Below are 27,932 nucleotides of genomic sequence, written 5' to 3'. Positions count from 1 at the left end.
TCCGTTTCTATGTTTGACACATTGGTGCTATGGCTTTTTCCAAGGCAAAAGGACAAACCACTAGGTGCTCCTCTTGTTGCAAGAATGGTCATACCACTAAAGATTGTCGTCATCAACCTTTGCTCCCTACCCCATTGAAGTATATGCATCTTACCCTTAGTACACCTTGTGCCACATCACCATTCTGGGCCATAGAGATCATTTTGCATTGGCTATCAAATTTTTATGCTCAAGGCAATAAGACACACGCGATGTGCACTAAGCCCTTGTGAGCAAAAAAGAGACTCTAAGACCCCACGAGGTGATAAGCCCTCTTGGAGACCACCACAATACACTATGCAGGGTTTCCCCAGTCATTTTCGGGTCCAGTGGCTTCCAAGGCCAAAGCTTTTGCAATCCACTCCACCAAGAGACAACAGCTAATGGGTAGTCTACTTCAAGAGACCGTGGTTGTTTGACTCCTTCCACTCCATTCTCTCCACCAAGAGACAAAGGTTGTTGCCCACCCATGGCTCCATAGAAGCTACCTTTTCCCCTCCTCCCTTGAATGGCTCCAAAAATACAGACTCTGATGCGAGCATCAAGGATTTTATGTGTGATACCTCTCCCTCCCATCCCTCTTCTACTCAGGTTCAAGCAACCACCTTTGGGAGCTATCTAGCTTCTATTACCTTGCAGCTCTAGATACCTTCTTTAGCATCGTTGATGGCATTTCCTTTGTCATCAAACGCTCAATGACCTGCAGCGAAACACATGTCAGCCCTTAGCCAGAAGCCGTGTGTCACTAAAGAAGGAACCAGCTACAAAAACGCAAGTCAAATTTGGACAAAATGTGGTCACAAGTAGGAGGGGAATCTGTCGCCAACCAACTTGAAGGATGTGGACAGCTAGGCAACCTGATGTGCTCCAAAACACAGCCTACAAATGAAGAGACGAGTTGCTTTGTAGTAGACAGCAAGGAAGACCCTCCGCGAACTGTAATTTCCTCCAAGTCGGGTTGTGAATAGCAATGGAGAGGCTAAGGAGTGAAGAGAATAATAATAGATGAAGAGAGTGATCTAATGGATGTGTGTGATAATGTGTAAGAGTCTGTGGCCTATTTATAGCAACTAGGCAATCTCATGTGGCGCCCCAAAATGTGAGCACCCAACCCTTTTTGGGGCTGTAAGTGTGAAACCAAAAGGAATTAAGGAACAAAAATGAAATAGGTTTCTCAACACTAACTATGATCCTACGGAATCATGTATGGAGAGAGAGCCACTCTCACTGGCTGGATTATCTTTAATTGGACTAGAGATATCAACTCTCAATGCTCCACTACAGGTTTCGCTTGCTCCCTTAGATTGGGAGCCATCTCATGGAGTGATAAGAAGCAACCTACTGTAGCAGCATCTTCTATGGAGACAAAGTATTGTGCCCTTTGTTTTATAGCATAGAAGGTAGTTTGGCTCTGCTAGTTGTTGCGGAAATCAGCTTTCCATAGATTAGACCCACTCAATTGCGCATGGATAAGCAAAGTGCCCTAGCTTTGGCTAAGAATCTTGTGTTTCATGCTTGAATGCAGCACACAAAGGTGTAGTATCATTTTGTTCGAGAGGGAATCATGGATTCCAAGTTAGCGGTGGTCCACTATCCCACAAAGGACAATGTGGTGGATCTCTTCACAAAACTTTTGTCTCTAAGCTTCCATGTTTCATCACATCAATCTCAAAGGGGATAAGCCTATTTTATTTCAGTTTATCATCTCCTAATTGTGAGCTCCATCAAAGTTTGACAGAGACATTGAAGTTCTAACTGTTTTCTGCTGATTCTAGAGTGTGATTTCTGTGCATTACACTCTAAGTGAGTACTTTAGTGTGTTCACACTGGCTCAGGTTAGTTTCCAGCTCGGTGCATTTCATTTTTAGTGGCTGGAGGCTGTGTTCACACAGGCCAAATGGGGTATTGACAATTAGCATTTCTTGATGACTTTTCACCTGATGATGCAGTCGGCCAGCATTTTAGGCCTCTCCAGATAGCAGTCAGCCAGTTTCTTCCTTCTTCAGCTATCTATAACCGATCTTCCAATGGCTACTCATTCATTCTTTTGTAGATTGCAATACATTTTGATATCTAGTGGCTCTCCTCCATCATCTCGTGCTTCCTTCCATCACTAGCCCGGTCCAACACCCTCATTAACACTTCGGGCCACATGCAAGAACTGATCGGTCCACATTGTATTCAACAAGATGCACACTTTATTCTTTCATTGCAATCTTTCTCTTCCCTTCTCTCTATGTTCATGTTCTTCTTCCATTGCACACTCTTATAGGATCCACCATGCAAGGAATCCCTCTTTTGTTTGTCCACTACTAGCCCAAGAAACATGTCTGGCATAATGTCCCCAAAATGAACCAACTTATACTTAGGTCACCGATGCCTCTGTTGCAAGTCTTACCATTATAGAAGCTTTTATTTGAAGGCACATATGAGGCGTCATCATGGACATTGGGGTCCAAAATGTGTTGTAGGTGATAATAAATAATGGTAGCAGTTGTGTAGCCAGAAGACATACGCTTGATGATGAGTTTCTTACCATCACATAGACTCCATATGCTTCACATTGCCTTGACTTACTTATTGAAGATGTTGGTTAAAAATCTTGGGTGGATAATATCTTCAAGACAACAAGAAGTATGGTGAGATAAGTCAATAATCACCAACATATTTCACACCAGCAACACACGAGCTATTCAAGCCTTTTGCTCCAAGACTTACTTACGTGTTCATTGCATTGGAGAGGCTTATACATGTCCATCCAAATTTGATAAGGACCATTGCATATCAAAAGTGGCTCACATAGAGTGAAAAAGAGTCTCCAAAGACATGCACATTTCGGCATGGTATCTTGGATGAGAGCCAGTGGCTTGAAACGGAAGAATTAGTGAGTACTCTCACTTCCATCTACACGAACTTGTGCATCACTAGCATGGAGGGTAGTACTCTACGCGTACATAGATTAGATGTCATAGTTGGTATATATGTGAGAGTGTTCCATGGCACCACAAAGACTATGTAGCTGAGGAGCTTCCTAGTCACACTTCATCTCCTCTCTGTGCCACTCTAACAATCATCTCCTATGATAATTAGAGTACTATTGCACTAGCTGGTAAACCCATCATCAATCTACGAATGAGGCAAGTTGACATGAGTACCACTTCACCAAAGAGTAGATTGAGCTAAGTACCATCTGCATAGAGTTTGTGTCATCATCAAAAGACTTTGTAGATAACCTAATTGAGCTGGTCAACAAACCAATTCTACAGTACCTTCTATTGCGGATCAGTATGGGGACTCCCCCCTCTTCTACTTGAGATTGAAGGTGAGGAGGGGCTCCCTCTAGTTTTCTCTTACACTTTAGCGAGGGGCGGTCTTATTCTCTTAGTGGTAATAGGATTTTGATTACATTTTGCTTCATAGACATTATTTTTGCATATTGTATTATCATCTACATCATAAAGATTATTATGATTGTAAAACAACGCTTGGGCAAGTAAACATTTTCCCTCCGAGAACACTTTCCAAGTGGCACCATTGCATAGCATTTTGCATAAGTATAATGTCTCGTATTGCCTTTTACATTACCCCATACATTGATATTATGTTCTTGTAAACATGCATTTATATGCATTTATCCCTTTTCAGTCAAAGAGTGGATGGCTCTAGATCCATCATATTTGCAGCAGCCACTCCCATGGCAATCTCCTAGGGCAGTTTCTTGCTTTCTTTACCACATACTCCCCATACCTTTTCTTCATCATTGACACCCGCTAGTGGTCAAGATAGTTTGTTTATTTTGTGATGTATTGGATCTAACTATCCCTTTCATTCTCCCCTTGGTACACAAATAACTTGATAGGACAAAAACCATTAATCAAACACTCCGAAAACAAAAAAAAATAAAAACAAAAGTTCAATGTGATTCCATCCGCCTTTGCATGTCATGGTAGGCCACTAGGGAGCCGAAGAGTACTCTTTGTCCGATGCCTTGGCCTCTCTAGGATGATCATTTGGGCTCCCTTGGTAAGATAATCATCGCCTCTGTAGTCTTGATAGGCAACTAGGTAGGCGACAAGCATCCTTTGCCCAATGCCTTGGCTATTTTGGGGTGGAACACCTTGGGGTAAAGAAAAAACTGGGCTTGAGCTATCTTGACAGCCCCTTCCTGGCTCCTGTTTGAGAGGGGATGTTGACCTTAAAATGCATTATAAACTGATTAGTTTTTAATTATAACCCCAAAACTCAAATTATCAAACTTTCACTAAAAAAGAAATGTATTTCTAGAGAGTGTTTGTGTCCCATAAGCCAAACCTTAATTTGGAGGGACCCACCCATCTATGAATAGACAAGTTGCCCACCACACAGCCAATCTTGTTTTGCACATTGTTGGTGCATCTCTCTGCTGTCCACGCCCTGTTCGTAGAGGATATCTCAATTTGAGTTGCTATTCATTGTTGTCCATCATCAAGTACCTCCTGCCCAACCTCTTCCACCTACTGGCGACCATTTCTAGCCTGCTACCATCACCTAGACTATTGCATTTACTATTGATCTTGCTATTCCTACCTGCATTTGGACCTGCACAGCTACCACCAACTGCTGATGTCATCAGCCTGTCAGCATTTTGCTATTCCAAGCCTGCCATGTATCATTGCTGCCTATGTTTTGTAGTCTGCAGCCATCACCAGCCTGCCACATAATCACTACAGGCTACATTTGCATATTTCCTGCCTTCCTCTGCTTGTCTAACATTGATCCACCTTCACACAGATGTGTTTCCTACTAGACACCTTTAGAGGCTGCCTACTGCGTTTTGGGATCCGTCAGACTACAACACACTCTCCAACTCATACTCTCTGCCTCGGTCCTAGAGGCACGAGATTTCAAGGGTCAATATTCAATTTGCATAGTGTGTTTGCTGCATTGAGCACTTTCTTCTTCAGTGTTCATGACTTACCCTAACCCTAACAATTTTCTTTATCAATCAGTGCTTTGTCGAGCGATTGTGTTTGTTATGTGTAGGCAAGTATTTATTTACAAACAACCCCCATGTGTTTCATCTTGTTGGAAAAGATCGAGTTGCCACCAAGTGCAATGGCACTATGGCTGTTGGTGTTTTAAGGGAATGCTAGGCCAAACAGACAGAAATGCAGGATGTATGACACATAATAAGCACAATCACATGAATGCTCAATGAAGAAGAAAGAGTATAGAAATGAGATGGTTACATGAGGCATCAAACCTCCCTGATGAATGGTCAATGAAGAAGAGGATGTATAGGAATGAGATTGTTACAATGGGGCCTCTAGCCTCTTTGTCTACAGGACCGAGGCAAAGGTAAGCTGAGACAAGTGTCAAAGATGCAGAGAACAGCTCAGGGAGTGTGTCGTAACCCGAGACGAATCCAAACACAATAGCTGTCCACCTATGGGACTTTCATTGAAACAGTGTTGCTATACCACCTAGAGATGCAATGACAGCAGAATACAGCAGTGTTGATGATGTGGCAGCCTCTCGGAGCAGTCGGAGTAGTCAGCAGCACTTATAATCTAGAAAGAAAATACAGCCTTCTAGAGCCTCTACACAGCACAATCACCCCCGAACATGTTGGCAATGACAGGCTACAGTCTGAATAGCAGTAATTCCACCAGCAGAAGCAAGGATGATGATGTGACAGGCTGGCAATGGCAGCTAAAGAGGGCAGGTAGCAAGTACAGAAGGGCTGAATGATGGTGATGGCTGTTTTGAGAGGGCAGAAGGGCTGGCACTGAATTTCTGATGGAGGGTTGATGAAGAGGGTAGCTAGTTGGGTGATGAATGATGAGGAGGAGGAAAGAAGTGGGATACCCATATATGTCCTTCTAAGGGTGTCACTTTTAGATTGCCTAAGGGTCTGCCAGGTTCACAGAGGCAATAGATATCTTCTTTTGGATCACCCAAGTGAATAGGTCTTATGTTTTTTTTTTGGGGGGGCAAAAATGGTGGTAGGATCTCTGTAAGGACAATCATGTAATACAGGTGCCAATGCAAAGATCTGATGAGGTATAGACAAAGTAAAGCTATTAGTGTTGTGAATAGTTATTGTTCCACATGTGAATCCAAGATTCCAGGTCAATCACTCTATGAAGAGGAAAGAGGAAGAAATGCTTGCATACAATGGAAGGGTTTTTATCTGGAGGGACACCTACTTTCATAGGTTTTAATCCATTCCAAACTCCCTGTTTCACAACATATGGTGCAATTCAAGGAGTAATGCAAAATGGGAAGCACAAATGTAGCAAGAATCACGTGAGTAGTGCCCTCACAAGGGAAATATTCAAATGCTCAGGTGCCTTATATAATGATGATCATCCTAATGCAATGATAATACAAGGAGATGATGAAAATAGAAATACATACAAAGACCAAGTCCCTGTAAGTACCAAGAGAAGAAACAACCCCTTTTCACCATCAAAGGTGGAAAAAGTAAACACCACCTTCTCACCCCATCATATCAGTGTTGCAGGGAGGAGGAGAAGCATCTGATGAAGACGATTGAAGTACATGTCTCAACCAGAAACCTATGAAACAAATGACCTTCATGGAGCTCCAAAGAAGGCTGTGACTCAGTCTCTAAGGGGGAAAACCTCCATGCTAGTCCAAGAGAATGAAGTCAACCAAGGGAGAAGACGCCATGGGAGTGCCAATCTATGCATACACCCATAGGCAAGGGAGGTTTAGATCGTCACCTCCCTTTTGCACCCAATATACCTGGACCTTTTCAGCTGCACAAAGGGTCAAGACATTTTTGAGTTACTTGATGACACCCTAGAAGAATTGAGAACGGTTTGATATTAAGCCCCTGTTATTGTTGGATGGCTTCAGATTGACTGCTGGTTTGAATCGTGACTTAATTTAGCACAGCTTGATATTAAGCCCCTGTAATTGTTGGACTCCTGCTCTATCCTAAACATGGGACAATCAGGGGGGAGGGAGATGGTCTTGGCTGATTAATATGTTACCAGTATTTATTTTATGATATAAAGTTTTAGTCATTGAGTATCTGAGCTAGGGAAACCACTGTTCATACGAAGACCTTGGCAAGTGTAACATCAGCCCTAGGGAAGTATGTGCCCACCTGAGCTCCATATTCTCCATGTAGCACAGGGTCAGCTCAAAGCAGTTGTGATTTTAATTAGGACTTAACTCTTAGTTGAAGTGGGGGCTAAGTTTGCTTTTCACCTCTGGGAGAAAAAGGAAAATTCACTGGCTTTTGAACAGTTGGAAGTAAAAATGAGAACAGAAAAGTTTGATTGCAGATCTCTCAAAATACCCACAGAGGCATTTGTCCCAAGCCAAAGAACATCAGGTCTGCTTGTGCTGGTGTCTTCTGCAGCCCAGGGCAAATTGCAACTGACTTGGACTGCAATTGCCCAGGGGGCATAAGAACTGAATCAAAAAGGCTCAATAATCTTTACACCAGCTCCAGATTGTATCAGGAATGTAACAGAGACATCCAGCATCTAGCGCATGGATCTGGAACTTGGAACAGGTTTGTTTTAATAGCTTTCAAGCTAAGTTCACAATGCACAGCCCCAATATCTTTGGGGGGGTGGGGTCTGTCCCCATCAACACTGGTGTTTCATATACAAACTGGTTAGCGTCATTGGTCATTTGTTAATGATGTCTCTTTAGTTCTGCATGAGAACGATGGGAGTTTACAAACAACTCAGTAGAGAAGATGAGCATGATGGCTTCATTGGTGTTTAAACAAACATAACACCATTGTTTCTACCTAGAAAGCTAAATGCTGCCAATGGGCTGACCACACAACTCTGCAGTCAAAGTACAAGAGAGACACATTAAGAGGTGCTGATTGAAGCCTCTAAAAAGCCCATCAAGTCTGAAAAGTCTTGTATACATGTTTCGGCATGCCCCATAGCAACTGATTTAGTGTTTGTAGAATGAAGGGCAAGTGACTGAAGACCCTTAACATCTCAATAGGTCTCATAAGCTTTGTTCTGGCATAGCAACTGATGCATGGTGCTGGTAGAACGAAGGACAAGTAAAACACAGTCAAAAAAGTGCATTTTTTCCTTAGTGTTTTGTCCAAAGTTCAACAGGCATGGAACTGGGAAAGCCATCAATCACTTTACCAAGTATCATTATTAGCTTGCTAGGGAGCAACAAGATGTACGAGAATGCTGCAGATCAATTTGCTGGGGAGGCATCCATCTTTAGGTCTACATGTATAAACAGTACTCACATCAAAGGTAGACAGATGTAACAGCAGCAAGAACATTGGAATATGCTGGGCCAATCTAAATCACTGCATCAAACTTCATAACTTTCCGCATGCCATTGTAACACTCAGACAAGACCTACCTCGATGAGATTGCCTTCCAGATGAATATCCACCACTGTATCCTCCAGCAGCTTCACTGCTATTACTATTAAGATTATATCCAAGGACGCCTGATCCAATACCAGATGAGTTGAAACCATCAAATCCAGGTGACTTCCTTGCGGTCTCCCCATAGTTGGAACTGTTGTATAAGATGTCTCCATATCCCCCATTGTATGCACCAGTCCCAGAAGCAGAACCTGAAGCAGAACCTGAACCTAATGCAGAGCCATATCCAGCCAATGAGCTTCCATACCCACTGCCTAATGAGCTCCCGTAGCTGCCTCCTCGCCCTGCATATCCAGCACTGCTTGAGCCATAGCCACCATCACTGCTACCATAACCAAGGCTGCTACTACCATATCCAGTAGCACTGCCAGGACTTTGACTAGAGCTCCAGGTTCCAAATCCACCATAGCCACTCAGATTAGAGCCACCACTACCAGTGTATGGTGAGCTTCCTGCCCCACCATAGCCAACAGTTCTGGTGCTCCATACATTTCTTCCAGGTGTGCCACCGCCATACGCACCACTGGCTGCAATATTACCACCATAGCCTCCTCGGTTTCCTCCATAGAGACCACCAGCATTGGGTGCACCTCCATAGCCACCTCCACCAAAGCTTCCAGATCCTCCATAGGCACTGGCATTGTAACCTGGATTTATATTAACATTGAAGTTCCCGCTTCCTGCATAACCTGCAGCTCCATAAGGTGAGTAACCACCACTCGGTGAGACGCTGTATCTGCCATCCATCCGAGCTCCATAAGGAGCTATGGGACTGTTGAAACCTTGCCCATACGCTCCTGCATAAGGTCCTCTGCTAAGTCCTGGGCTTAATCCTGCCCCATTGTTCCGAGTGGCCCCAGATGACAACTCCTTTGGAATTGCACGTTTCACCTCCACCAGTTTGTCCTTCAATTCATGAAATGCTTTTTGAAGCACTTTATCCACGGCATCCTCAGAAGTATATGTGATAAAGCCAAAGCCGCGTGGCCTTTGGGTGCTATGATCATACATAACAACTACATCAGTAATGGTACCAAACTGCTCGAAATACTTTCTGAAGTCATTCTCTGTGACACTGGCCGCTAAACCACCCACAAAAATCTTCTTTGTCCTAGCTTGATTAGCTGGCATGAGACTGCCATTGTTGCTCCTAAGTGCATTCTGTTGTTCCTCCCTTGGTACAGCCTTTTTGGCCTCCACCTAAATCCGATCAAAACAGCAGGAAACCTTTCAGATGGTGGATGTAGTGGCATCATACAGATGGTCTTCGACGTGACTTGACAGCCAGATATAGGGCAAGATCTCTTGGCAATGCGCATTGGATAATAAAGATGCATCCATTTCATGATAGGTGAGCTAACCATTTATGCAACTTGAGAACAGAAGAGTTTGCTGGACACCCAAATCCAAGGCAGATCCACAATGAAAAGATCGATGCATATCCTTAGACCAATTAGCAATCAAGAAGGCAATCAAGGAGAAAAGCTTGCATACCGTTCGTCCATCGATGGTATGCTTCTCTTGCACCACTCTGTCTGCAACAGATGGGTCAGCAAAGACAACAAATCCGAAGCCTCGAGCTCGCCCGGTCGCCCTGTCCTTCATGATGACTGCCTCCACCACTTCACCATATGCTCGGAAGTAGCTTTTAAGCTTCTCCTCTGTAGTTTCCCAAGAAATGCCACCAATGAAGAGCTTCCCCACATCAGAGTCCATCACACGCACGCACTCTGATGCAAAGAAACAATGGAGTGGGGATTGAATCCAGGCACACAGAGGTGGTGGGTGACTGGGTGGGGTGGGGTGGATGGATGGATCTTTTCACTTCAGAGGATATCTTTAGAAGAAGGGAAGAGCTCCAGATCGGAGTCCATAAAGCAGATCGAGCAGCGAAGGTGAGCTCTGATCTGATGGATTTGGTCTGAGACAATGTGTGAGATTGGGGGGAGAGAGAGAGAGAGAGAGAGAGAGAGAGAGAGAGAGAAGGGGAGAGGGAGAGGGAGAGGGAGAGGGGGGGGGGATGATCTGCCCAATTGAGTGATTGGGTGAGGCAAAAAAGTAATTGGGTCAAGGAAGAAGAAGAAAAGGAAGGGGGGGGAGTGCAATGCTGTCAATGTGTGTGTGTGTGTGTGTGTGTGTGTGTGTGTGTGTGTGATCGGATGAGTGCACCAGAAGGGCCTTAAAGCAAAAGGCGAAAGGTGGAGAGAGAGACAGAGGAGTTGTCTCCTCATCTCTCTCTCTCTCTCTCGTATATGAGATGTTTGCTACCTTCCTTCCATCCTGCCATTTGGTGTGTCGTCTTCGATTAACTGCCTTCCTAGTGGATATACATCCGTTTAATTAAATCTAATCGAAATACACTTTTCCTCCCCCCCCCCCTTCCCCCCTCTCTCTCAAATTCTAATACGTCCAACATCTTTATACGCATATCACTCGCTAGCCATCGTTATTGATGGGCTAGCACTTCGTTGCATCTCAAATCTTGGCCTATTTATATACCATATACCATATAGAATATAGGCAAGTGATAAACCTCGATCTCTTGTCACCACATAGGGTTCACAAGAAATTGAGGTTTAATGTAAAGAAATTTGTAGATATAAACGTCGTTCTCTTCTCCTACACAATGTTCATAAACAGGTGACGCCTAATGTATACATGAGCTATAATAATCTTGCAAAGACTTAAAATTTTTGAAATTGTTTAATGCTTACAATTCATGGACTTTTTATTTATAAGCATGGCAACCTTACAAATCTAATTCAAAAATCCCTCTAGGACCATAAAGATATGTAATCTTGATGAATACTTGAAAATCGGTGACCCAAAATGTGGGAGGATAAAGCAATGTTGTTAGGGGGGCATCACTTTCTCGCTCTCTTATAAGTCCTACGCTCTAAACATTCACCAAGTTGCTTCATATGCCCACACAAATATGCTCATTCACACACAATCATATATTGATGGGGGTAGTGATGTTTTTCACTTTGAGGATGAAGATGACTGTGTTTGTAGAGCACCCATGCCATGCTCATACTTTTAAAGACAACAACTCACATTTAAGAAGCAAAGGTAGAGAATTGACTTACCAATGTTCTAGTGTTAGGTTTTCGACCTTTGGCATATTAGGTGATGGAGCCTTAAAACTCTCATTCATGAGGAACATTAATATTACAACACACGATAAGTAACACAATGCTATATTTGTTGAAACGGTTGCTTCATTTGTTGAAATGGTTACTCTCAGCCTCTCTCACCTTTGAATCTATGAATGTTCTAGCTCGATGGTGTGAAAATTGGGTGTTGTAGTAATGGTGGTGTATACACCTACTTGTTCTATGAAACCTCAAGCATCCACATTTGTAATGCGTTGCAAAAAACCATTGTGCAAAAAAATTCAATGATCTTAGAAAGAGACTACAAATCATGATCCATCATCAAACTAGGTAGGAAATGAGAATGATCAATCAACTACATTGTTGGTCATTAAGGCAGCCCAATCCAAGGACAAACATGTCTCAAAAAGGAGACATGGTTATTCCTTTGCAAGACCATGCAAACATAAGTTGGTTATGCTGTTGTGTCACATGCACAATCTCTTTCAACTTACTATTTTTTATTGTGTTATTTGATCGAGAGGAAAAACAACATGACCTCTTACCTGGCATTGTGAGAAACACATTAAAGATGGCTCATCTTGTCTACCTTCTCTTGATTTTAGTCTACGAAAGAATGCAAATCATAGTAAGAATGTCCTTTAATAGAGCCTTAAAACTAGCCAAGCCTACATTTTTTACCAAAAAAGGGTAACTCTATCTTCTTTTCTATTGACTCATGACAAATGGTTTCCCCAATCTTTGGTCTCAATGAAAATTTGTAGAAAAAACACATGTAAAATAGCAATATAGATCCCTTATTTGATAAATAAATAGCAAAGGTTGAAGTCGAATTGTAGAATGTGAGTTCTAAAGCAAATTAGAGTGTAAACAAGTGGGGGAAATCAAATCACATGGGACATAACTATAGCTGACCAAACAACACTAAGTTGCCCCACATAGTTAATTTGTTGTTAGGGTTAGACTTTAAAAGCTAGATTTACACTGACATTGTTTTCATTATAATCATTAGCATATCGCACATGGATGTGCCTTAAGTGATCTTTGAATGAAAGGTTTTTCCTAAGGAATGTGGAAGATCAATGATAATTCATTGAGTTAAATTGAACTACTTGAGAATGTTCACCCTTAAAATAAAGGACAAACTAGCTCTATATGTCACTATCCCACCATCAACAAGTCATGGACATCGAAGAATGTATGGCTATTCTTCGTTCTTATTTTAGCTACTCAATTGTTTAGCCTATATGATGTACATCATGATATTAATAGTATCAACTATTCTAATACAATGAATTTTGGCACCCATCCTTGCTTTTTAATTATTAATACTTGTGGATTTTCTTCAAAATACTCATTGGTTGGTTGCTATGGTTGCCCCAACGGCATAGACATTAAGGTCCAATGTAGGTGGACTAGGGACTCTTACGTTTTGGTTGCACGGTAATAATATGTCATGTCATGATGAATATTTGTACTTTTGGTGAGGAATGAGAAGGAAAACAACATCCTTAACTCACACAAAGCTATGCACTCACCTTGATGTGAAGGTAATAATTCACATGAATCATTCACAAGCATTCACCTCCAAGGTAGTAAGAATTTGCCTAAGTCACTAGCAAGCATCTTGTGTCCAACTTAGGTATGGCTTTGTACTATGTGTGAAGTGTGATGCTATTTTATCCACACAACTAGCAATATGAAATATTTTATAAATAAAAATTTGCCTCTAAGTAAACACGCATTTTCTATGCCGTTTTTCTAAACTTGTGTGTCTCATTATCTAGAATGCCTATCATAATGTTGCTCAACGACCCAATGTGCCAAGGCATAACTTTTTCTTTTTTGTGAACAAATGTGACATTTTTGTAGCTCTATGTTGTGACATCGATCTTCATAATCATTATTGGGCTCTTCTTGGTAAAGTGAATAAATATATAGCCAACATGTCTATATAATTTTGTACGACCGTGAGTAACCCTTCTTGATGATAATGGTAGCAAAAGCAATTGTCAATAGTTTTAAGGAGAAAGAATCACAATCAAGCTCAATTGATTTTTTACCATGTCATTTTTGAAGAGGGACATCAATTATGTTTTTATTCCTTGCATGGCCTTGTAGCAAAGTTATTTTTCTACTAGAACAATCGACGTCCATGTGAATCCCAAAATAAAAGACCAAGTTGAAGCATGTAAAGGAGCTTGAGAAAAAACACTTCACAGGAGTTTACAATCAAGATTTTGACAACATTAGGTGACAATTTTGAAATTGTGACCCTCACCATCCCAATTTATTTTGTTCATTCATTCTCAACTTCTCTCCCACCCCTCCCAACATGCATTGCATAAGCATGTCCTTAGATCTTGAGCTTTTATAAAAATATAAATGCACATGTATTTATGTGTGCATACACGGGTGGGTATACATACATGTGCTAGCATGCTTGTGTACATATGTGTGTGAGTGGGCATATTTGGTCTTACATAACATGGTACAAGAAGTTCCTATTTAGCCTAATATTTATACATATGTAAATAAATTTGCAATGATTACACTTTTCTTGATGTTGACCATAATGAACCTCGGTTTTTGGTTATCAAGTGCCCAACGTTTCTTGACTTGGTGATGATTGTAGCTTTAGTATAGATGAACTAAGAATGTACAATTTAACCATATGTGTGTTGGAAATTCTAACATGCTTTTCAATTCCTCTAGCAAAATATATGTGCATATTTTTTATAGATTTGTGTACCTAAAATGATGTTTTTAGTGCTTCTTTTGAGGGAGAAGAAATGGAGGAGAGGGATGAGATTGTTCTTATATGTAATGTCCTATAGCATCTTTAGGGTTACGTAGTTCATGCATTCTTAAAGAAGGTTGTTTTATGTTACTTTAGTAAAATCACCTATTAAACTAAGTAGCACTAATGCTACCTTTTATTTACTAATTGTAGTGTCAAGTTACTCGTAGATCCTTCCTTACAACTTTATAGGATTTGAACCCCTAACCATGTGAAAAAAGTTAGTGTCTCTCTCTTTGATATTCAAGCATAAATGATCATGCATCAAGTTCCTCAATTTATATGTTCTCCATCATCAATGTAACATGACTATGGTGGCATTCATATAATCTAGATTTTTTTTCAATGATTGCCTTGACATGACAAGCTTGTTTCTAAATACACACCATAAGGTAATAATATTCTTGTTGGTAGTCCACTTCTTTTGTCATGACATTTATGAAGTTGTGAGATAAACTCTTAGCTTTGTGTCTTAGTATTCTAATATTTCTTGCTCTTTCCAATGCTTAATCACCTTCATAAATTTACGAGAAGGACACCCATTTGATAGTTTTTGGTAATATTACTTTCAATTAATGTCATTCATTTAAGGTTAGAGCGTAAGTGTGGCCTCACATGACCCAAACACTTCAGACATACCAACTACATCTATAGTCTGCTAGATATGTGCATATCAAATAGTGTTGAGTTGTGTGTGTGTGTGTGTGTGTGTGTGCACTTGTGCTTTATGATGCTTGAATGCAAATATACTTTTCTGTTCCAAAGCTTTGTTTGGACAACTTCTATTTAAATACCATAAGTTACAACTTGTAGATGCCCACTACTAGAGTTTTACATCATATTACATCATGTAGCTCTCAATAGTATGTTCTTACATTGAACTTCATAGTATACAGTAATAACTTGATCAATTTCAAATAAATGGGGGTGCGGTGTGGGGGGGTGGCAAGGGCAAGTGGAGGGGGGAGAGTGTGTGAGTGAGAGAGATTCTGTACATACCAAAATACAACACTTTAGGTCTCCAAATGCGCTCATCTCTCATTATATCTATCTCCAAATGAGCTTTTTGTGCAACAAATGCCACACTTTTTTTAAATGGTGAATAGCTATTATAGCTAACACACTACAATAAACAATTTTTTTATCTTCATCATGTTAAGTTCATGTTAAATCATTACTTATCTTATGCAAAACGATTATATAGCACTCATGAAAATTGCTCAATTTGCATTGTTTGTCCCTTAAATCAATCCTTTCTTAAAACTACAAATCACATTCTCCCTTCATGTTACTACAAACTTTGATTAAATGTCCAATATGTTGAGAACATCATAGACTCAATACATGTGCATAAATGCATAATGCAATGAATGTCATCCCTTAACTTGTGTTGGATTAAGGCAATGAAAATGCATAGAATTAAGGAAATTTAATGTTGTTTTTAGATACATGCTATCTTACGAAGCCACCCTTCTTTGATGATTCCTTTCCATGTTATCCTTTGATGGTCATCTACTTCCTAACATGTGAGACCTATGTCTCTTTAAAAGGGCTTTCTAGTCTTATACTAGGGCACTAACATGTCAATTATGATTCCCAAGTCCAATATTGATTGTAAGCAATTACAACCCGTAATGAGCAAGTTGTTTAGGCTTCAATATTATATAGTCAACTCTTAAATGTTAGGGGAATTTGGCTCTATGTATTCTTACCCATAACTCATAATTATGGTCACCTTATAAGCCATTGCTAATGGTGCTTAACAACATGTATTGTCACAACACATGTAGCTTATGTGATCATATGACAAGACATAATATTATATCATATGACTACAACAATTGACTCACATGAAGCAATGGCCCATAATGTTGTAAGAAACAACCTATAAGATGCCCACCTCTCTTTGCTTAGCTTGAAAGTGGTGATGCTCCAAAGTTGCTAGTGATATAATCTTTGGGCATGCACCACCTCTCTTACAACTAGAGCATAAAAAGCATCACAAAGGCAAGCTTATTTTAGATGTTCCTTTTGGAGGCCTTTCTTGGATCTTGACATCCATAGCAACAAGCGTTGCTGCAACCTTGTCAATATCAACATCACTGATGTAAAGCATTTCTCCAAGCTTGATCGACTAAAGAACCCTTTTGTACTTTCATTTGATAGTACATAGCTTTAGAATCATTATCCCTTTCTAGTATTGTTTTTTCCATCATTAATCTTCTTAGCTACCAAGTTGTTTTGCTTGTAGTCACAAGCCTCCACATCATGGATAAGAACATGGTAGCTTTCCTAGTGCATGTATGGCATGCCTCTCCATTTCTTTCTAATGCTAATGACAAGAAGATGGCCATCTCTAGGTCACTTTTGACACTTGAGCTTGCCCCACCATCATAGCCTCATCTATCAAATGTAAGTTTAGATTCAACAATGTACTCTTTTCAATCTTAGAGGGGCCACTCGTAAATATGTAAGTCTATCATGTGGGTTTAAAATAATAGATTTTTTATTTTAAAATTAGACCTTGAACTCACTTGATAGTAAACATATAGTGAAACTCCTTGAGACATAAAAATGGTTGACATACAGACAAGTATGCCACACACACACACACACACACACACACACACACACACACACACAAAGAGGAGACTCAACATGGCTTTGCATGGGGCAAGGGGGAGAGAGAGAGAGAGAGAGAGAGAGAGAGAGAGAGAGAGAGAGAGAGAGAGAGAGAGAGAGAGAGAGAGAGAGAGAGAGAGAGAGAGAGAGAGAGAGAGTGTGTGTGTGTGTGTGTGTGTGTTTGTGTGTGTGTGAAAACTTCTCCCTATGTAATCATTGCATCATGCTACTGCACCACCAACTTTGTGACCCTTTAGCCCCAACTCAATCCACCTTGCCTACGATGTGGCCTATTAATGAGTCCTTTGTTGGGCCTCAATCAGTAAAGGTATTTGCTCTTTCCCCATCACACTCTTAACTAACTCTAGTGTATCTTTCGTTGTATCGTCTTATAGAGGTGGTTTATTGTCTTCTCAACTCAAGGTAGGTATTGTGTAATTAGAAGGAGCGGCTTGCACTTTACACATTGGCATGGGGTCCATGTGTTTTCAACTAATAGGTGGGAGTTCAATCATGGGAAACATTTTGTTGGCCATTGTAAATGTTTATAGAAATTTACTTTTTAAAGCCTTTGAAAATGTGTCTAATGGTGCATCTCAATCAGTAGACACAATACTGATGAGATGATGGGTCAAATCTCATTACTTATCTTTGTGAGAATGTTAGGTAGAGATAGCCTTGAATTATTTACTATAACTAATAATGCATGCTTTTGACATAGCCTTAACTCATTAATGCACATGTATTCTTTTGTGGTGTCCATGATGTAAGTGTTACTACTGTGTAGCCTCCCGCTTGCAAAAAGGTTGTATTAATAAGTATATTTTGAAGCGTATAGCTTTTAATGGACTATATTTTTTACCAAAGTAGAAATGAGTATGTAACCTCATTACTTATTAAGATGAGAGGTAGAAGCGAATGCAATTAATGACAAATTAGAGGATGAAGCCTCAAATGAAGGATTACAAAAAATAGACTATCACCTTGAAGGACATCTCAAAGAGTAGATTGTGATTGAACAAGGCCCAAAGAATGTAGCATTATTTTTTGTCAAAGGTTAGAGTCAAAATGAACTCAAACGTACAATGCTAGAGTCTTTAGATGTCCTTCACTATAAAAAAGCAAGACTTGACTAGCTAGATATGCAATATTGTACAAGATAGAAGCAAATATCACTCATGGAGTAGACAAATCAAGAAATGAATCTTAGAGTCCAACTCAAAGTCTTAAGTGCATATAGATAACAATCTAGAGACCCCTTAAGTCTTTGTCAAGGCTAGAAGGACAAAGGAATTTACCATGCCACTCGTGTCATCAAAAACTTAAGTAGTTAAGGAAGAAAAAATAAATTAAGGTGAAAGATGAAAAGAAACCCAATGATCTCTTGAGAATATTTACCAAATTTTAAAAAGGAGATTGATGTTGGGGGTAAAGGCGCCTCTGCCGTGCCGCCCCGTGTATTACTACACTGACAGTACCCGCCACTGCACACTGCAGGTAGCGGGCGCCCGTCATGTCACTTTATTCTTTATTCTTTTAGTGACAGTTTGAATAAAGGAAGGCCCGGTCACACATTGTGACCGTTGGAGTTCCCATTTCTTGTCTCTCTCTTTCTTGCTCTTGCTCTCCCGCCATAGCTCGCGTGCAAGCTTCGATCCTTCTCACCTTTCAACTGGACTTTGATGAAGTCTTCTCTCCTATGGTTAAGATGACTACCCTGCGCTTAGTCTTGGCTTTGGTTGCATAGCTTGACTTAGATCTATATCAGATGGATGTCAAGACGGCTTTTCTACATGGGGACTTGCATGATGAGATCTATATGGATCAGCCTAAGGGCTTTGCAGAACCTGGCAGGGAGCACCTAGTGTGCAAGTTGAAGAAGAGCTTGTATGGCTTGAAGCAGGCACCTAGGGAATGGTATCATAAGTTTGATGCCTTTATGCAGTCACAGGGCTACAGCAGGAGTGCTATGGATCCGTGTCTTTACACGAAGGACGCCCGTGATGGCAGTTTGCTTATCTTGGTACTCTATCTTGATGATATGCTGATAGCAGGGAAAGCTCATGATGAGCTAGATGCTCTTAAATCTCAGCTGAAGAAGAGCTTTGAGATGAAGGATTTGGGACAAGCCTCACATATACTTGGGATGCGCATTAAGCGCGATAGGCATCAGGGGCTTTTGTATCTCTCACGGCGGGAGTACATTCATAAAGTCCTTGAGCGCTTCCGCATGCAGGATGTAAAGCCTATTGGCTGTCCATTACCTTCTTATGTGAAGGTATCACAGGCCGATTGTCCGCAGACAGATGAGCAGAGGGCCGAGATGGCCAAGATCCCTTACGCTTCAGCCGTGGGCAGTTTGATGTATGCCATGATAGCCACTCGTCCAGATATTGCGCATGCAGTTGGTGTTGTGGCACGCTATATGGCTACACCTGGCAGCAGACATTGAGATGCTGTGAAGGGTATCATGAGGTACCTGAAGGGCACAGCAGATATGTGTATTTGCTATGGCAGCCAGGATACAAGGGTCGTGGGGTACACTGACTCCGATTATGCAGGACATGCAGATAGTAGGAAGTCCACTTCTGGCTATGTATTCACCTATGCTGGAGGGGCTGTCTCTTGGATGTCCAGGGTTCAGAAGTGTACGGCTTTGTCTACCACTGAGACCGAGTATATTGCAGCCACTGAGGCTTGCAAGGAGGCCATATGGTTAGGCCGTCTAGTTGCTGACCTTGGGATTGATGCTACACCTACACTGCATTCGGATTCTATGAGTGCCATTCAGTTGGCTAAGAATCCAGTCTTCCATGCAAAGACGAAACACATTGAGGTGAGGTATCACTTCATACGTGGTGTCGTGGAGGATAGGTCTGTTGACCTTGTCAAGATCTCCACTGACGAGAATCCTGCAGATCTGCTCACGAAGAGCCTCACTACTGAGCGCTTTGCCTTCCTTAGGAGGTTGATGGGCATTGGATGAGATGTCGCCTTTCCTCATCCCTTGTACCTATGTACATTTGTACTGTCTTTTCTTTTTCTTTTCTCTCTCACTAGGGCAGATTCGCCTTTAAGTGGGAGGTTGTTGGGGGTAAAGGCGCCTCTGCCGTGCCGCCCCGTGTATTACTACACTGACAGTACCCGCCACTGCACACTGCAGGTGGCGGGCGCCCATCACGTCACTTTATTCTTTATTCTTTTAGTGATAGTTTGAATAAAGGAAGGCCCGGTCACACATTGTGACTGTTGGAGTTCCCATTTCTTGTCTCTCTCTTTCTTGCTCTTGCTCTCCCGCCATAGCTCGCTGCAAGCTTCGATCCTTCTCACCTTTCAATTGAGTAGTAATAATTCCAGGGGCAAAGCTAGAAAGGTGTTACTAATGAACCAATAGAAGGACATGGTAAGGTGAAGGAAGTGAACTTGGCTGAAGAGGGTAAAGCAACCTAATCCATGTTCATAGTAGCCAATGACCTCATTGAGGAGGAGGAAACCACATTATTTGACTCTCTTAGATCATTTTCAAACATGCTTTCCTAGTCATACGAGGACTTAAAAATGAATATTCATAAACATAATTTCTCACACAATACCAATGTATCCAATAGCGGCCACATCTTATTATGCCTAGATACATGCATGCAGTTAAGGCAACCTCCTCAAAGAAGGGTTCGTCTATGAGATCAAGCACATTGATTAGATATTATCCATTATAGTGGTACTAAGGAAGAACAATAAAATGTGAGTGTGCATAAATTACAAAAAAGTGTTGCCTCGAAGAAGAGAGTAATAACTACTTGCTCATGTATACAAAGCATATACTCATGTGGCAAGCAAGGAGGCCTATAACTTCATTGATGGATTTTCCAAAAATAATCAAGTACAAGTCCACCCAGAGTATAGGCACAAGATAGGCCTTTGTTATCAAGTGGAGAGTCTTTACATCCACTATCATGCCCTTTGGGTTGAGGAGTACACCTCAATGATTTTTCAATGCAAGATGTATACTATATTCCTAGGACACATTGAGGAGACATTGAGGAAGTTTCTAGACGTGTCTGTCAAGGAACATTGTGTCAAATTTGGTTGGGGGAAAACCTAAATATATTAACATAAGTCTTAATAATATAGACTCTCTTTGAGCCCCTTAAAATTCTACTTTTGTAAAAGGCTACATTCTAGGTCATGTGGTGTCAAGGAATGGAATTGTAATAGATTTTTCCAAAGTAAAGGTTATTGCAAATCATCAACATCCAACCAACCCCAAGGATATCCAACACTTTCTCAACTATAAAAGCTACTATAGATGATTTATTCTAAACTATGCTATTATTGGAAGACTTCTATATAAATTTCTTGTAGTCTTTGAATGGATTAAGAAGTGCTGACAAGCATATGAAACATGAAAGGTTCTTATATAAATAGCAATTTTACAAGTCTAGGATTGAATAATTATGTTTCATACTGGTATTGATGCTTCTAAAATTTCTATAAGAGAGGCCTTGTGCTAGCTTGATGAATGTAATATGGATGTCCCTATAAGCTTCACAAGCATGCAATGCACCAATTTTGAGACGAATTATTCAATGATAGAAAGGGAAGGATCAGGAATGATTTATATCATTACAAAGTTTAGCATTATCTTTTGGCAACTCTGTTTACTTTGTTTGTGGACACATAGCATGATGGGTTATGCTTGAGTTTGATTTTGATCACACAGAAAAGCAAACATCAATATATAGCACACCACATGTTAAGAATTGAAAGCAGAAAAATGACAACAAAAGTTATGAATGATCTTTTAGATGCCCACTTGTTCAATACCACTCAAGAGGTAAAAATCTTTCAAGTACATATCTAGCCCTCTTGATGAAGGCACAAATTTCAATGTATTGGCAATATGATGCATGGATGAAAATTAGATTTCCCGACTTACTGCTTATAGCTACCACTATCAAGCTGTATGGGGAAAATACATACTTGTTGTTGTGAAAGTGTTGGATCTTGATGAATATGGAAACTGTAAGTGTACTCGTCCTATTTTTTGTTTTGCAAAATAGAGAGGATGATGGGAGAGACACATTGCTTGGGGCAACTTTCATGCAACATATTAAGTTCATCATCAACTTCAATGCCTAAATAGTTTACCTAAGCTTGCTCAATGTCAAATTATCATAGCTTTTAATAAGGGAGATCTAGCACCCAAAAATTTAATAGAAGACCACCCTAAGACCTACCAAAATTGCTAGTAAGGGCGATAATGATGTGTTCATAGACATAATCAAAGCACCACAAGAGAAATGAAAAGTAGTGAGTCAAGTCCTAGCTCCAAAGAAAATAAAAACTTTATGGGGCCAAAAATTAACAAGGCAATAATGAACTCCATGCTTACTAGGAAACCACAAAGGACACCACTTCACTAAAGATATCACAAGAGAATTGGCACAAACTCACATGAATTCACAATTTTCTCTCACATGCTCAAGGATATTACATTGGAAATAGGTGGATTTGGCTATTAAACCTTTAAAAAAAATTGCATCATGCAAATTAACCACATTTTAACTTCATAAACTATCAAGCCACCTCAATCAACCACCGAGAACCATCAAAAGTGCAATATGTACCACGGATTAAACCAACATAGAAAAAAGCATACAAGAAGACAAAATAACATTGTGGCCATCTATGATAAAGATATAGGCAACCTCAAATGCATACTTGTAGCAACTCCTTGCCACTGCAAGGTCAATCCTAAAAAAACAAGTGTTTATAGTCAAAACACCATATCACTAAAAACAACCTCAAATGCATACTTGTAGCAACTCCTTGCTGCTGCAAGGTCCATCCTAAAAAAACAAGTGTTTATAGTCAAAGCATCATCTCACTAAAAATGCAAACAAAAATAGCTCCTTGCAATTGATTCTTCAAATCTTTGGAACTTGAGGACAAAGATACCAATGAGAAGAGCTACAAACACTAGTCCCTAATTGTTGCTAATGCTTCTACAAGCAATTGACAAATACGGACTCCCTCCAATCTAACTATCGATACAAGAAAAGAATAACCTTAAGTACTACTAAATCTTCTATGAAGGACTATCGTGCATACATTATTGAGTGGAGGCACCTTAATGGATATTTACAAGCTATTACCATTGACAAGAGCCTACTAGATGCATCTTTCCTTCCTTAAAACAATAATGATGGAGATAGAGGATGTTGAGCCCACTTGTTTTGAGGATGTTGTTGGTCATACTCATTGGGATGCAGCAATGGATGAGGAGATGGCTGCATTAGAGGCTAATAAGACTTGGGATCTAGTATCATTGCCGAAGGGCAAGAAAGCTATTGGATGTAAGTGGGTTTATAAGATTAAGCACAATGTAGATGGTTCTATTAGTAGGTACAAAGCTAGGCTGGTTGCAAAAGGCTATGCCCAGACATATCTATCCTTTGACATTGAGTTCCATATCTATCATTCTGTTGCATAGAACTTAATGTATAGACTATGATTATCTCAACTCGAAACTCTCCATACCGTTGCACATGCTCTATGGACAAATGACGTTTTCGATGAATGGCCAATTTGCATTGCGTGCAAGGACATGGGACATGTTGATTGAGCCAAGCCTCACGATCACCACCATGTTGGTCGTGAGTGCTAGACATCTTGACTACGATGTAATGGAATGATAATTTAATAAAGATTCTATATTGTATATTGGGACCACTCCACTATATATATTTCAGGTCTTTTTTTTAAAATTTTCATACCTATCTCTTTGAGTTCGGCTCTAAACTTATCTATCTTTGAGGTCGGCTCTAAACTTATCTATCTTTGAGGTTGGCTCTAAACTTATCTATCTTTGAGGTCGGCTCTAAACTATGCTCACACACATACATTTTCATACCTACATTGCAAAGAATAAAAACTAACACAAGAAAATTTTTGAAAACACTCGCTTCCATTTCTCTCTCTTTCAATACTTCCTAACCTACATTGCAAAGCAACACAAAGATGGAAGACAAACCAACACTTTCTAACTTACATTGCAAAGCAAAATAAACATTGTAAAGAAACCAAAACAGGGCATACCGTCGTGCTCTCTTCTTCTTCCACGACCTCTTCATGCGGGCGACGCTCCTCTCCTCGCGTGCGGCTCGCGGCTTGCTTCCTTGCTCACCTCTCTTGCTCACCTCCCTCTCTTGCTCACAATCCTTTCTTTCTCTCTGCCTTCGCGCGCTCATATGAAAGAAACGTTTGGGTTTCGGCGAAATTTTACCGCAGTAAGTCGTCGCTATTAGCGTCGGTATCTGCATCTTTAAAAACATCGGTAAATACTAATGCAAATACCGATGTTTTTAAAGACACAGATACCGACGCTAATACTGAGGCTAATACCGACACCGAAAAAAAAACGTCGCTACTTAGCGTCGCTATATGTGTGTAGCCTTGTAGTGTAGCATATGACTTATGTGGAAATAAAATCATGTGCTAGCTAGTCATACATTAATTTGATTAGCAAGCATGATATTTCTTATCTTGTGCAAGAAGTCCAATACTTGGCTCTTGAGGATTTTGAAGGCACTTAGAAGTTCTTGCACACTTGGTAATCCAAGGTATGGTTAGAATAGATGGAAAAGGGCATATGAAATATTAATTCACAAAAGCCTAAAAGAATGAGAACATTCTAACCAATGGGATACTAAGAATTGTAAGGCACTAGGAATTGTACAAGAACACTTGGGAGACTCCTTAATTCATCATGTAACTAGGTGTCCCTCAGCTATTGAAGCATGTGAAAGATTCCAAAGGCTTTTGGGGGCCACCTCTAAACACTTACATGTTAGTTTTCTTAGTAAGTTCTTTGAGTTTACTATGCAACCTCAACCTACGATGACTAAGGATTTAAATAATCTTGAAATTCTAATCACACATAGTTATCTAGCATAGACAAGGACATTGAGATAGTTGTGAAGATTGTCATGCTTTTGAACAACTTGCCTCAGGATACCTAAAGCACCCTTGATCAATAGAGAGAATAGAATGAAATAATTATTAATCTCAATTGAGATGACTGTATGAGGACAATTTTTGAACTACCATAAATAGATTTATACATGCACTTTTTAACTTGATCATTGTTCTAACCCACTCTCCATATTTTTACCAAATGAGGGGATTATTTCTACATTCAACAGTTGGATTGATCCTTTCTAAGGCTACTCTTCCATTGCTTCTCCTTTCAAAAGACACCATCTTGTCAATAAAAAATCTAGTCACTCATAATAGTACATCAACATGAATGTGCATTAAAATATAAAATAGATTCACACATGAAATCACAAATGAACCTCACATTCCTTTCTTTAATACTTAATCATTCAACATAATCACAATATAAGTTTATATAATTGACAACAAATATATAAGAGTCATGGTACATATAGGAGTCGTAATAATACTATAATTATCCAAGATTCCATTGGCATTGTGATATTACTCATTGCAATTATTGGATTTACCAATTTTGGCGGCATAGTTGTCCTCATGTGTGATGGCATTAGCATGATTTGTGTGTAATCAACCATGACCATCCTCTAGCTCTCTTGTGCCATCATAACCATAATCATCTCTCTATTTTTGTAAATGCACAATATATCTCTCTAAAACATAGAGAGATATGGATCTCATGCTACAGTCTATTATCCCTCATAATTGATTGTTGCAAGAGAATCTATTGTAGCATACATAATATGTTTCATGGTTTTAAATGTGTCATATATCTCTCTAAAACATAGGAAGATATGGATGACATGCTAACATTTATTATCTCTCATTATTAGTTGTAAGAAAATCTATTGAAGCATACATAATATGTTCCTTGGTTGTAAATGTGCCATATATCTCTCTAAAACATAGAGAGGTATGGATCGCATGCTACTGTCTATTATCCCTAATCATGATTGGTTGAAATACAATATATTGAAGCATACATAATAAGATATTACAAAGTCTTTTGGCCTACTTATGGATTGCATGCATTACATCAAGAGGTACCACTGTCTTGATTCGCCATGGAAAGTAAGAAGTAAACCACACAAGTGTAACCTAAGACTCCCAATGTTCTAGTGCACCAATCTCGCTATCCTAGTAGCTGATGGATTGATTTCCTCTTATGTTTGGGAACGGTATATCTAGTGCCCACGTTGGGATGAGGTTTCAAAATTCCTCTTGATTCTTTCCAATTTCTCCTTTCTTTTCTATCTAACATCTATTATTATATCCAAGGCAATGGATTCATCATGTGCACTTATAGTGGGTGCTTGCTCTTGTGGTATTAGCTCCATGGTGTGGACCCAAATGGGCATGTACTATTTAGTTTGGGAGGAAATGAGCCTTCACATGTTGCCACTTCAATTTAGTCTATCTCAATAGATGCAATGAGAGATTCTAAGAGGCTGAGGACACTTAATCGAAGAAAGAATTTGCGGGGAGAATGTTTTCATTCTAGTGGATAGTGGTGGCACATGCACTTTCATTCAAAGATCATCCATTTATCAATTGAAGTGTCTTCCCATTGATTTGTAGCAATCAGTTTAGGTTCAAGTGGCCAATGCGGATCTCTCTGAATCTCGCGAGCTGGTCTGGAGACATGCGTGCGAGGATGTCGTGCAACTCCTCATTGCTCATCCCTCAACTCATCCTAAAAATGTCACCTGCACAGATAAAAAATGATGTTAGAATATTCAATTTAAATCATACAAAGCACATTAATATAAATCATTTTAAAAAAATCTCTCTTAAAATGCATATCTTATGTACCTTTATAAGAGATTGGTCAACGAATTGATTAAGTGGATGCTCCAAGTATGAAGTATCCTATGGTCCCATGTTAATCTCCTGACACAACTCCGCATACACTGGAAGGTTGATAGACATGTCACCACAAAAGAATGAGTCCACCTCGTTCTCAAAAAAATTCTTGGACTCCTGTATTTCCATCATTGTTAGCCGATGCTGGCTCCAAGCTTTCGACGGCCTCCACCCCTTGCAATATCGACCCCTCTATTTGCATATTATCTTCATCTATGCTCGGAACATCACTTTGATCATATACTCTCGCACTTCGGGGAGTTGAAGGTATAACATACCACCATTGAGGTTGTCGAGGGTTTGGATAGAAGATTACCTGTTCACAAACACGTACAAGAGAGTTCAAACCATTGTGACATAAACCATGTCGTAATACAATTAGCAAGCAAATGACTCTATGCACTTGGTCACAATGGGCCGGGAACACAAAGGTGTCGCGCAAATCCGTCCATTTTTTTTCTGAATCTATTTCGAGAAATCCAGATGGACCTCGTCGAATTGTTGCTCCAGCTCCTCCAAGTACTACTTTGAACCATTGCACATCGAATAGTATCATGGAGAAGCTACGGTAATCCACCGTAATAATACTTTGCAAATTTCCAAAATACTCCATCTCATCCACAACCGTGTTTGGATCCATTGCTCGTCATGGGCTCTCTTGCTCGAACCTTGCCATGACACCACAGTCCATTGTGGAGCACATTTTGTCAATACGCTCCACGCGAAAATACTGTCCGTGCGACCACGTTGCACTATATATTTTGTACTGTACATTGAAACACTCAAATTAGATGTTGCATATAAAATTTAGATACGACAGATTCTAAACCCCTCATCACCTTTGGACTACATCCCCTCGAGAATTCCCACTCCTCCATTGAGACCTCTGTTCCTTCGCGAGATGCTGCGGTCAAGGCTCCATGCAACCATCGCATTGACATAAACCGCGGCATCTCCTCCATGCCTTCGAGATATCAAATCGGTCCATGACGCGTACTACGCCGAAATTCAGCTCGCACTTCCTCTCGATCTTGCCTTGCAATCTGGTACTTGGCGAGCCACGTCTCCATGGAGGCATGGTGCA

At 40.2% G+C, this 27,932-nt stretch overlaps 1 protein-coding gene across 2 annotated transcripts in view; it reads right to left on the bottom strand.

The window, feature by feature from the left end:
- LOC148038002 (uncharacterized) overlaps positions 1-10,692 on the bottom strand; it is a 59,943-nt gene extending 49,251 nt beyond the window's left edge. Inside the window, exons 1-3 of one of the 2 annotated variants that reach the window (XR_015688827.1) lie at positions 9,926-10,692; positions 8,404-9,631; positions 8,175-8,261 (exon numbers count right to left, since the gene is read on the bottom strand). Coding sequence is in view for 1 of the 2 variants with exons in the window: in XM_087667849.1 (XP_087523975.1) it covers positions 8,404-9,631; positions 9,926-10,147 (1,450 nt within the window). In the remaining variant the exon portion in view is untranslated. The remainder of the gene's footprint in view (positions 1-8,174; positions 8,262-8,403; positions 9,632-9,925) is intronic. The other variant, XM_087667849.1, reaches the window with a different exon arrangement.
- Positions 10,693-27,932: the final 17,240 nt, after the last annotated feature.

Source organism: Lygodium microphyllum, chromosome 3, assembly GCF_053477565.2.
Source record: "Lygodium microphyllum isolate KBCC chromosome 3, Lygodium_microphyllum_v1.1.10, whole genome shotgun sequence".
Classification (NCBI taxonomy): domain Eukaryota; kingdom Viridiplantae; phylum Streptophyta; class Polypodiopsida; order Schizaeales; family Lygodiaceae; genus Lygodium; species Lygodium microphyllum.
The sequence above is the reverse complement of the archived record's forward strand: the minus strand, read 5'-3'. Positions and strand labels throughout refer to the sequence as shown.